The sequence below is a fragment of the Ictidomys tridecemlineatus genome, chromosome 9 (genome assembly GCF_052094955.1).
Source record: "Ictidomys tridecemlineatus isolate mIctTri1 chromosome 9, mIctTri1.hap1, whole genome shotgun sequence".
NCBI lineage: Eukaryota > Metazoa > Chordata > Mammalia > Rodentia > Sciuridae > Ictidomys > Ictidomys tridecemlineatus.
In genome coordinates, this window is record NC_135485.1 from 72,555,736 (window position 1) to 72,569,040 (window position 13,305).

Sequence of the window (13,305 nt, forward strand, 5' to 3'; positions counted from 1 at the left end):
AATGGAGAACATTATGCTAAGTAAAATAATCCAGACAGAGAAAGACAAAAGTCACATGTTCTCATATGTAAATTCTGACACTATTGGACTCTAAAAAACAGAGAGTAGAATGGGGGTTGCTAAAGGCTAACATATGGGGAAATGAGGTGATGAAGGTTGAAAGTACTAATCTCAGTAAGGCAGAAAGTATAGGTTTTTTCTTTTGAACAACTTCTCCTCCTCCTCCTCCTCCTCCTCCTCCTCCTCCTCCTCCTCCTCCTCCTCCTCCTCCTCCTCCTTCTTCTTCTCTTTTGAGATACACTGCACAGGATGGTGAATCCATAAAAGAATAATGTACAATTCATAATTTCTAGGAATAAATTTCAAATATTCTCATCATAAAAAATGATGAATACTTGAATTGATGGGTACCACCATAATTATTTTCATTTTGCTATTCTTTCACACATTATATTCTTGAAGCATAACATTACTTTTTGCCCCAGAAATATACTATTACAATTTGTCAATTTATGAATAAAAATAAATCAGATCTATATGAAGGTTACCTCTTGAAAAGCATTAAATATTTTAACATTAAAATTTTTTAATAATAAAACTGTTTAATGTAAAATAAATCATCTTATGTATTAGAAGGAATTATGCTGTTTTTTTCTTAGAATCATGAATATTTTAATAGAAAAAGCCAAAGAAATAAAGAAGAACTTTAGCAGTTTCTTCAGATTTTTTCTGGAAAAAAATGAACACTAACCTCATTTTAATTTGTATTTTTGACTTACATTATTAAATGTATTTGTATTATTAAATGCAAGACAACAAATTAAAGTGAATTTTTGCCATGTCCCATGTTTCTAAAATTGCCTTTCAACTTGATATTATGTTTATTCCAATAGCAAAAGTTATATAGTAGTTTTTCTCTTGGGCCTGGCTATTTTCCATTCACTTTGATTATTATGTGAACTTTCATACTAAAAACAGCTTATACCCCTTAGTTCTTCATTCTTTAGGTGAAAAAAAATTGCCTATGGGCTCTTCTTTTTCTTTTTATTTTTCTAAGTAGTTGGAATTATTTACTTGGATTTATATGCATAAAAATGTTCTCTTCTTTTTAAGTCATTGAAATGATACACACATTATCTCACTTTCTGGTTTTTACTTTCAGTTCAGTTGTTTGGTTTGGAAGGGAAGCTTTTCTTTGTTTCAGGGATGGTGGCATGCTTTCATGAAATTCTTATTTCTACTGGAGTATAAGGATTTTCTTTCTGAACCTCAATTATTTTAACCAAGAAATAAGTATCAAAGCTTCATACACATGATCAAATTACTTTTTATATTATAAATAAGCATCAAATTGATTTTTATTTTGAGCATCCTAGAAAATCCTGTAGGAAAGTGGCTGTCCCACATCAAGGATAACTGTCAAGGCTAATGATGGCCCTGTCCTGGGTGACTACAGCAAGGAGCTGGGCAGGGGTTTCCTCCCCTATCTCATTACTTTCCACATGTCTTACTTTCTTATTACTTCACTTTAAAACCAAACTGGATGATTAAATATTTTAACTCTTGGGAGATTTATTTAGGTTCATTTAGTTTAATGTTTCTCTTTTCGTACATTAGGAATGACATACAGCATTTTTGTGAGTTAATTTGAAGATGAGGGAGTATTTTTACGTTAGCTCAGGCTGTCATAGGAAAATCCCATGTACTTGGTGGCTGAAACAACAGAATGTTATTTTCTCTCAAAAATGGAGTCTGGAAGTCTGGGGTTAGAATTCCCTTCCAGCAGGTCAGGCTCCTATAAGGGTCCCTCCCTGGCTTGTAAATGGGACATTCACTGGACATCCTCTCATGGCAGAGAACAGCTGGTGTTTCTTCCTCTCCACCAATTCACTAATCCCATCATGGGGCTCCACTCTCATGACCTCATGTAAACCTTATTACTTCCTTAAGCCTACCTCCTGGTACTATCACATTGGGGGTTATCTCTTCAATAGATGAATTTTAGGGAAAACAAGTCAGTGCACAACAACCCAAAACAAGAATTTCAATTTTTGCTATAGTGTGGAGTGACAGGGGTACCAATGAGGAGACACAGAGTTGGGAGAGCCACTAGAAGGGGCCAGGCTTTCCTATCTGTTTAAACTTAAAGAGTTCTACTTTTCTTTTTAAGATGTATTTGATATTACATTATTTCTGGAAGGAGTTTTATGGGAAGAAACCAACCTAAGGGTGCTGAGTTACCTGAGGTGCTTTTGTTCCCACTCTGTCCTGACAGAGCAGCAGTGTTCTTCTTCTTGATGGCTCACCAGTGTTTCAATAGCGTGTCAGCTGTGAAACTCTTTGTGGTCCAGAAGCAGCTATTTCTGTGAGTTGGTCTCTATTCTGTTAAGGGACATTGCTGGCTGGGGGAAAATGGTTAAATGCAGAATTAGACCAAAAATGTGATTCTGGGGATTACTGGTATTTATTTTTCTTTTCTTTTCCCTTGTGTTCTTTATGTTTTCAAATTGACATTTAAATTATACATATTTACCATGTAAAACACAAAGTCTATATAAGGACTACCAATATTAAGTGAGCAAAAGCAGTCCCAATTGAGATAGAAAGTCAAGAGTGTGTGGGACCTGCTACAAAGAAAAAAGAAATTTTAAGGTTAGGGTATGGTCATCAAATCCCAATTCTGCTGAGAAAACAAGGAATAAAGGGGTTAATAAGTATCTTTAGTTTTTAGGAAAAAAATAGGTCATAATGACCCTCCCAAGGAAATTTTTCAGAGTCTTCGGTAGAGATTAAGTAGAGGTGTAAGCAGCAAATTAGAAATGGGATATGAAGTTGACAAAGTATGTGGCCAAGCATAGCTCTGAGTGGATCAAAGAAAAAGTGAAGAGACCCAGAGGGCAGCCTTACAGGAAAGAGCAAGAGCAAGATGGTTTTTCCCTGTATTTTTCAAGGATGGAGGAAATTTACTCAGGCCTTCATGCCCAGGACAGGAATTACCAGAGAGGAAAGGAATGAAGACACTGGTGAAAGAGTTTGGAATTTAGGGAAGAAAGGTGTCAGGAAGAGGGGAGATGAGAATTTGATTGCTGATAGTGCTGCACTTGGAGGCAGGATCATGGGAGGAAGAAGTCTTTTTCTTTTTTTTAACAAAAGAGAGAGAAGTAAACAAATTTAGTGATCTGAATCTGCTAGAGGGCCTTGGAAATTAACCATGTTACTTTCACACTCAGAAGTGGAGAGAAGAAAAGCCTCCATTACCACTGAAGTTAGCCCTGAAGTGCTGCTCCTCAGGCAGAGCCAGCCTGACAGCAGAAGCAGAGACTCTGAGGAGAGTGAGGAGATGCAGAATCTGCCCCTGGAGGGGTGATATGGGCCAGAGTGGGTGGCAGCAGGAGGAGTGCTGTCATGAGGGGGTCACAGCAAGAGCCTCATGGGGCTAATGCCCCAGGGAGGCTGCATCTGAGAAATAGAAGGATGGGGGGAGGGTCAGCCTGGAACGTGTGGGCAGCTGCAGTGTCAGACCTGGTGGCAGCAGGAGTATGCACAGCAGCATCTCATCTGGGCTGTGCCTTCTTGGACTAATCTGGGGTGTGTTGTGTGTGTTTTTGTTCTGCAGACACGAGCACATCAGTGGATACTACAAAGTGTCGTCTTATTTCTTTGGAAATATTTATCTGACTTACTAGCCAGGAGGTTCTTGCCAAGTTTTACATTTGCTTTTATAGTATACTTCATGGTGGGTAAGTAACAAGACAAAGGGGATGTGTCTCTAGCCTTGAATATGTGGAGATGTTAACTTCTCATTGCAAACATGCTTTTGGTTCCCAAAACCATAAAACAAGCTATAAGGAATCATGCATTGATGGTATATTCTCTAAATTAGCTGGTTAATGTGGACACTTTTTCTAGACTTTTTCTCAACTGAACTTTAAAATGTATTTATGGAACTATATTTTTCTGAGGGATGCCATGAATCATACTAAAACACTAGATTGTGCTAGAGAAGCTGGGATATTTATTGCCTATCTGTATTTTTTTTCTCTATATCTTACTACATGCATCTCTATGTAGAAAAAAAATATACACAGGCAGATAATATCTCTGTTTGCAGAGATATGTAGAGAGAGATTGAAAAAAACAATGTATGAATATCTTTTGTCCCTGTCTCCTACTCTAATGAGAGGAAGACGGTGACTTTGGGATTTACTGATTTGATAAAATTACTTGTTTGTTAGATTACATCTATTTTATGTTTATGTAGAACAGAATCAGTTGTGCATTATGCTCTGGCTTCACACCAGGCTCACTGAATTATCATTTCTATAAGTTTCACTAATATGTGTGTGTATGTGCGCACGTGCACACACACATACACACACACACACTCACACTCTAGAATTTTCTATGATAACTCACCACAGGATTATAACCACTAATAGAGCTGGAAACTTCAATTTTATAAATAAGAAGTGTGCTATGAGAATTAGGCATGGAATCTTAGAGCTGTAGACTTCTTATCAGTGTTCTTACAGATGTTCCAAAATCTTCAGACCATACTAATACAGAGCATTAGCTCATGATAATTATAAAGTAATTTAAGAAGCTTGGCAGCCCTATTCCCAATCACAGAGCCACATGGTGATTATACTAAGGGGATTTACTTTATGAAGATGGCTACCCTTCAGTTGCATGAAGAGAAATAATGAAATTAGTGACACAGGGTAGTTGCATGTGTTTTTTGTTGTTCTGATCTTACTTTCTCAGGATATTGTAATCTTATTGGCACTATAAACTGTTCCAGATACACAGGGAGCTACACAGCTAAACCAATCCCTTGTTTTCTTTAAGGATCAAATCCAGCAGTGGAGGCTTTCTTCATCATGATCTTTACTCTCATGATGGTGGCTTTTTCATCCATTTCCATGTCACTGGCCATAGGAATAAGTCATAGTGATGTAACTATAACAAGATGGGTCATGGACATCTATTTTATGTTGGTGAGTGTGAATTGGGCTTCTCTGGGGACAGAATTTTTTCCCCTTGTTTCTCTGACACTTTCCTGTCATAAAAAGTCTGTTTTGAGGATTCTGGATGTGGGAATCTGATGGTTTCAGGAAGCCATAGACTGAACTGTAGTTTATATTAAAGAATGTACCACTTTCTTCCTTGCTCTTATATAGGCTTTTCTGCTAGTGTTCTCATGTACTTACTTATCTTAGCCATGTCCTTATTAATGATCTTTTAAAAAAAGACTTTTTAGTGATTATTAATGTTTATAAATTAGGACTTCAAAAACAAGAATAATGATTGATTCCCTCGCAAAAAAAACCAGACTGTCCACCTGCCTTTCATGCTGGTGTTAGAGAACTGCCAGCTGTGTAAGCAGCAGAGCTGGTTTGGTTGGATTCACTATTCCCCAAGGTGAAAGTGAAAGCTTTCACTTTCTCATGTTACACTCCATGAGAAGTGTAACAGGGGGTCTAGCTTGGATGCCTTTTGCATTTTGAAAATGTTTTAAAATTACTGGAAATTTCTAAAGTCCATAGTATTAGGTCACTTGTTGTCTGGATTCCTGAGAATCGCCAATATCAATATGTTTCTGTTTCATCTTTTAAGAAAATGATTACAAAGTCTTAATCTTTCATGGTCCTAAAATTTGCACTCACATAGATGAATCAACAGATAAATAGAGCCTATTACCACATATTCCTACACAATATCAGCTAAACAGGGATGCTCAGCCAATTGGTATGGACATCCTTTCTGGTACAGTAGAAAGAGATGCCCTTGAATGACACATATACAACACTTTAAAAAGTTCTTTTTATTAATGTGGTATAGTTATCCATAATTTGGGGATTCGTTTTGAGGCAAACATAAAAGCATGGCTTACACATACTCTTGTCAATTTCTGAATTTGTCAACTGCCAATATATACCATAAACAATGTGATGTGTAATTTGTATTTCATCTACTATAAAAAAAGTCCTTCAGTAAATAAAGATGTTTTGTTTGATTTATTTGATACATTGATTGTGATTTGGAAGTTTTCATGTAGAATTTTAAAAGCCAGTTGTAAAATTTTATTTCACTCGGAGATGTCATGTTATACACCAGGCACTTCTGGTAGGTCAAGTCTGATATACACAGGCTCACCACAGCACTGCCACCATTGTGCAAATCCCAGCTCACCTCAACCCAGTTGGGGCCAGTGTTATGTGGGCCTCTCATTCATCTCCAGAGCTCCTTCCTGAATCTGCATTGCAATATCACTTTTTCATAGCTTTAAACAGAGGGATTATCCATGTTTTCTGTTGTACTACACCACGCTATACAGTTTATAAGTTCTAAGCATTGGGAAACCTGAAGCCTACAATTCTGAACCCCAAATTATTATTAATGTCATTGATGCAAAAAGCAAATCGTTGTAAATAACAAATCTTACAATTGTATGGAAATGGAGAGGTGTATGTGAAGCTCAGGAACATTCTTGTATATGTTCCTAGATTTTCAGAATCATTAGGAGCAACACACCTTGGTGTTATACTTAGGATAGTCAGTAGGCAGCTCTTTGTGTCAGTGAGTTCTGCATTAGAAAATTCAAACAACCACAGATGGAAAACATACAGAACAAAAATTAGGTATGTACTGAATATGTACATTTTCTTTTTTAGTTATTATTGCCTAAACTATATAGTTTATATGGTTATATGTATATAGTATAAACTACATATACAACATTTATATTATAGTAGGTAAAAAAATATGAAGATGATTTGAAATGCAAAGGATACGTATATTTAAAGTATAAAGCATTTGCTTGGGATTACATGCAAATACTATGCTCTTTTAAAATAATAGAATTTGAGATCTGCAGATTTGAGTATCTATATATGTGAGTATTAGAGCTGGTCTCCCTTGGATACCAAGAGATGAATATATTTCTTAATCTTCCATTGTTTGCAAGTACAGAAAAACATGAAAATATAGTATTAACAATTAAGGATCTTCCAAATAAATGAAATCTATGATATAGACTAGAGTATATTTTCATTAATTAAAACCCTAAACAGTCTTGGCCATGTGAGGTTTACACATACAAAGGAAGATTAATATTTAGAGCAAGGTCAAAGAATTTCAAGAGTTGTTCCTACCAGAAATGTTTAGAAGGTTATAGCATTCTTGAAAATGCTCTTCTCTAGAATTCCTCATGAAATTCCTGGACCAGTTCTAATTCATGATTTTTGCTTTTTGTAGATGATTTTGGTTCTGCCATTATATCTTAGAAGCATAGCTCCTCAGATCTTGTGGATTCAGTACTTCAGCATTCCTTATTATGGCTTTACAGTAAGTTGTCCTTGACTTTCATTGTGAATAGGTGCCCAAGGTGGGAACAGTGAAAATAAAGACTATAAGTCTCACTTCCCCTGCCATGACCTGTGGACACCTTCCAGGAGCACAAGGTCAGGGAGTCATCTGGGGTTTTCCTCAGTCACCCTGTTGTTTCAGATGAGGAAAGGTGAGGAGAATAAATCTTATAGTAAAGTGGAAAGAATGGCAGATGAAAAACATTGTGTTTATATTCAATAAGGAAATAAATGAGAGGATGGGAGACTGGGATACTTAGCATATGATTAAAGAGAAATTATGAGAAACAAAGAGGCTAAATAACACTCCTAGCCTTATGGCTCTAGCAAAGGAATCAACTCCAAAGAAAACCATGTCTTAATACATTGTAACCAAGATTTTAACTCCTACAAGTGATTTTGATGAAAACAAGAAAAGATCATTACCATAAGTCAGCAATATTCATTGAGCAATACTATATCATTTTACTTATAAAGATTATAGAGTTATACAGTTAAAGAGAGAAGAAAGAAGGGGCTTTGGGGTGATCTACCAAGAGATCTCCCTTCTTGGCCAATTGGAAGGAATATCCCAACCTTAGGCCTCTTAATTTCCAGGGAAATTAGTTAATTTGTGACATATTGTGAATATGCAACTTTGTATATATTTGGAAATAACAATAAAGATTGAACTTGAAGATTTAATCGTTATGATTCTTTGAAAATGTTTTGAAATTTAAAACCACCTTGCATTGTCCTTTGTGTCACATAGGCTTTGCAGCATAATGAATTTTTGGGATGATACTTCTGTCAAGCTCTCAATATAACACATGGCAATAACTGTCTAAACTACGTAATGTAAGTTTGTGTCCAATGTCTTAAGAGGCTTTATTATTACTATGATGAGATATAGAGAGTCCCCTGGGATTAGAGCTGGAACAAGAATTTTCAGGGTCAACAAACCTTTCTGAGCCTACATTTTCCCCCTCATAAAGTGAGTCATTGTGCACTAATGCATGTGAACATGTTGTACTTGTATTATGCTACAGTCCAAATTGTCTTTGTATAGAAATGTTCACTGGGGGCATGTTGGAAAAATTAATGTTTCAGTTTTTGAGTAATTTTTAGTTTTTAGAGCATTTGAGTTTGAAACAGGCTGTTTGATAGTTTAGCAAAGCTTATAGTCTCTGGATGTATGGATTCTGTGCTGTCAGCCCAGCCCATGGACCACAGTAGGCACTAAAAGGGCTGCAGTAACATAAAGGGGGTAACATTAAGATCTGGATCTAGTCCTTTCCTCTGCTCACATTATGTGTGTGTGTGAGTGTGTGTGTGTGGGGGGGCGGTGTGTTTGTGTTTGTGTGTGACAGAGAGAGAGAAAGAGAGGGAGAAAGAGAGAGAGAGAGAGAGAGAGAGAGAGAGAGAGAGAGAGAGAGAGAGAGACTGACACTGACTGACTTGGAATTCTCCCTATCAATGGTTATGTCCTTTAGTGAATAAACACATATTTCAACAAGTCAAGAAGGAATTCTCATTTTTGCATCAAGTTCTTAAAATAGAAATGCTGGTTTTAGTGAAATGAGAAGATCTTGTTTTGTACTTTTTATATTTTACTTTTCTATTACTGTTTTTAATCATTTGATATCAATATAAAATTAATGAAAGAAAAGAGAATACTGGTATTTTAAATCCCTTTTGGATGTTCAAATAACTTAGAAATAATTCTTAGTAAAAAGACAGTTTTGTATTTTGAATTACTAATGGGAAAAGCCTCTAGGAAAAGAGATTTTCTATTTTTGTCCACTCTCCTTGGTTTGATTTGGGTGTGACGTCTTTGTAACATAGAGTCACCACCAGGCTTCAAGGGAGAATGCAGTGGTTGGAAATGTGGGACCAGATAAGGAGGAGCCACCACAGGCTTCACACTTACATAGGGCTCATATTCACAAGAGGAAGGAAGAAGCTCCTCTTAGCAGAGGGAGGTCATGGCTATTTTAGGAACTTCTAAATGCCAAGATGCGCAAGACAACAGGCCATAACTGTGGCTGCACAGTTGATACTGTCTTAGTATTAGGTGCTTTTCTACCTGCGGCAGGAATGCTCCATTCTGCTCTGTTCCAGCTGGTACTTCAGGTCTGAGTCTGTTTTCTGGGCCTGCAGGTAATATCCTGTACCCTAGCATCTGTGATGCTCTTCATAATATTGGAATGACAGCTGACAAACAACTCTGGTTGGAAGCCCTTGCTCTTCTCTGGTCCTGATTTTAGAATTCTTAGCCTATGTTTTTAGGAAGGTTGTCTTAAGGATAAGCAGAACTACAAACAACTTTGATCATCTTAGGAAGGGGCATAGGTGTCATAACTTAGGCCACAGTTTTCCCCATCAGGAGTAAGTGAAAGGTCACTTGATAATTATTTTGGCCCTTTAAAGAGGGCAGCATTAGAGACTTAAAAACATATGAATTTGATCAAGCTAGAAATTTGGTTCTTAATGTGACTATAAACTTGGCCAAGTTCATTAAGCCTACTTCACTTCTTCTTTTAAATATGTAGGATATGTATACCCCTTTGATTTATTTAATGATTCATAGGTATTATATATAAAGGGATAATTATTGAAGATTTTGTATGCATAGAGATGTCTTTAAGGAACAGCAACTGTATTGACTAAAATTTCATAGATTCTAGGAATGAAGTTACATTCTTTCTGTGTTTAATTTCAGATGTTCTGGTGAAGAATTCTTGGAACTGCAGAACATTGATCTCTCACTTTGGGGTTTGTGGAAGAATCATGTGACTTTGGCTATTTTGATGATTATCTTACTCATAATTGCCTACCTAAGAATTTTATTTCTTCAAAAACATTCTTAAATTCTGCTTTAATTTTCTATGAATTACCCTCACATTAAAAAATATCTAATGAAAATTATTTGTTGTCTTCTGTTAAGTTTCATTATACCATAGGTAAGCCATAATTATTTTTAATAAAAAATTACAGAAATAACTGAATTATTCATCAAATAATCCACATCAAAACCTAATTCTATTACATATTGCATGTTAACTTATCTCATTGGACAGTCAGAATTAGGAAGAAATTCCAGCTAATTTCTTGATATAACAAAGGAGAATTTAACTATAGACACTCTTGACAAGTTGCTAATATTTGTGCTATCAGATTTCTCATGCTCAAAATGAGTAAGCAGATTAGTAGCTGGACAGTTTTAACAGCCTTTGTATCCTTGATCTGCCATTCTTCAATAAATAACAAATGTGTTAATGTTCTACTAGAAGTAATAAACCTAAAATATATTGGAAACATAGTGCCATTTCTACAGTAAAAAAAAAATTCAGATAGAAATTCATGTCTTTGATAAGCTAATTGAGGTTGGTGGAACTTACTGATAGTTCTTTAAAGGATTTGTAATATCTCAAGATTCTTGGCTGGGAGCTTTGAGCTATATGTAGAGTTGAGGGCCTGGGTTCTAGGAATGAAATATCTGGGACACTCTGGCTCTGCAAAGTAACTTCACTTCCTCAGATGCCTCAGTAGTATATAATCTGGTTGCAACAGATTCTCCTGAGAGCTTTGCTAAGACATAGTTGTCTACCCCTCCTGTCCCACCACAGCAGTACCTATAGAGCCACCTCCAAGAAGAAATTTGCCAGGGCTGGATTTCATCATTTCTAAGGTCCTTTCAGCTCTAAAAAATTCAGACTCATGGTCTAATAGCTGTTCTATCTTTCCTCTCACAGGATGCCCATCATTTGTATACCTCATTCATTTCTATATACTCTCTTCATTCTAACTTTACCTCTAATAGGGAAGTATTTACCAGTACTGTGCTGTGTTTCAAAACTTCTCTTTTGGCAATGTAACAAAAAGCACAGTAAAGCGAAGTATCATATATTGAAGACATATTGCATCCACCATTCCAGGTCAAGAGGTAGAATGTGACCAGCACACAGGTGCCCCATAGGCCCTCTGCAATCACTGCTTCTTCCTCTCTCCATGGGTTGCTTTTGAAATGATACATGTATATTTCTCTCAGTTCCTGTTTATCAGATCATCACTGCAGCTCAGGTTTGTGGGGTTATGTGTACAAGTACATGCTTAAGTACCTCTTCCACTTTTAATAAGCTTTTAGTACTTAAACAATTTATATTTACAAAAAAAGCTGCAAAGGTAGTGTGGAAATTTCCCATGTTCCCTGTGCCCAGCTTTCCTTAATATTTACATTTTACATACCAAGCTCCAGTTCTGATCCCACCACTTTTTGACTAGTTCTTTTATTGTTTTGGGGTCTGTTTCAAGACATCACATATAGCTCCTCTTGTTTAGACAGAAATACTTACAGGAATTAAAGGGTCCAGGGGATGACCAGATGTAGACCTGATGTGGTCATCTTGGAATGTCATTTACCCACCAGTGGGTGCCCTGCCATATTCCTGCAATATCAGAGTAGAGACATGACTTTAAATTTTTATCTTTAAACTTTAACATTTATTTCTTTTTACAACATTTCATTAATACATCATATCCTAACATCTGCTTTACCTGGTTATTATGTAAATATCAAAGTCAAAGAGTTTTTCTCATTTTTGGAAGTATTCTGCTTTTTCTGTAACTGTGCTTTACAGTTCCCTACATGTACATTTCATTACACATATGAAAATATTTATCCATACTTTATGTACAATATAGACCAAAAATATTTTTAAAAAGCTAAAATTATAAATATCTTCTTTTTAGATTATTCCTAATTTAAATAAACACTAGTTTGTTTATCTTTTTGTATTATAATCACTTTTTTATATATTTTATTGTGGTAAGAAACACATAATAAAATTTATCAACTTATCCACTATGGGGAGACATAATTGTCTGGCCCTCCTGTCCCACCACAGCAGTACCTATAGAGCCACCTCCAAGAAGAAATTTTCCAGGGCTGGATTTCATCATTTCTAAGGTCCTTTCAGCTCTAAAAATTTTAGACTTATGGTCTAATAGCTGTTCTATCTTTCCCCTCACAGGATGCCTCATCATTTGTATACCTCATTTATTTTTATATACTCTCTTTATTCTAACTTTACCTCTAATAGGGAAGTATGCCAGTACTGGTAAATACTGTGCCTTGTTAGGGGGGTTCTTTTTCCTGCTCAGAAAGGTTTAAGCCACCTATGAAATTAAAGTCTACAATAATTAATGAAGAACAAAAGACAAAGTCAGAAAGATATTTTCAAAATATGGAGCCCCTGACAGGTCTAGTCTACACAGGAGCTGGAACTAGAGAATTATAAAATAACTCCTGTGGTTTATTTCAGGGGGTACATCAAAGGCAGGGATAAGCTTTGAGGGGAGGAGTCTTTCTTCCTGATGTCTTGCAGTCAGCAGGTTGATTCATGTCTTGGCAGGTCACACCCATCTCAGGGCGGCTGTGCAGCTACAGCAGGTCACCCCAACTCCAGTACTGTGTGGGACCTTTGGCAGATGTTGAATAGGGCTCACAGCGTGTATGGGAAGTCTGTCAGAGGAAATGTCTACTGGAAGTTCCCAGACACCAGATTCTTCTATTCACTGGCTGTGATGTATGATATAGTCTACACACAGCCCAGAGATGGCTTTCAACAATCCCCTTTTGAGGAACATTTTAAGTTGGAAAAATATTTGTTTGCATAAATTTATTTAAGAACATGTATGTACTCTCATGTAATTTGTTGTTATTTCCTTGGATGTCATAACTAATCTATAACGGAGGGGACTGGTTGATTTGGTTTAAAATAAAAGAAAGCAAAGAGCAAATGAAGCATCATCTGATAATTATACTCCAGTTGCTCTTCTTTGGATGGCAAAAACTGCAAGAATGGTGCTACAGAAGGCTGATATGTTGGGGATGGAATAAGAAAGGGGAGAAAAAGCAGGTAATTTGGAGAGAAAGATTAAAGAGGAAGTGTACATA

General features: G+C 36.3%; 1 protein-coding gene across 1 annotated transcript in view; it reads left to right on the plus strand.

Moving 5' to 3' along the window:
* LOC120892319 (broad substrate specificity ATP-binding cassette transporter ABCG2-like) overlaps positions 1 to 12,847 on the plus strand; it is a 41,925-nt gene extending 29,078 nt beyond the window's left edge. The window contains 6 exon segments of the mRNA XM_078020731.1: positions 2,276 to 2,365; positions 3,617 to 3,669; positions 3,672 to 3,740; positions 4,849 to 4,997; positions 7,258 to 7,347; positions 12,761 to 12,847. Coding sequence (XP_077876857.1) covers positions 2,276 to 2,365; positions 3,617 to 3,669; positions 3,672 to 3,740; positions 4,849 to 4,997; positions 7,258 to 7,347; positions 12,761 to 12,847 — 538 coding nt within the window.
* Positions 12,848 to 13,305: the final 458 nt, after the last annotated feature.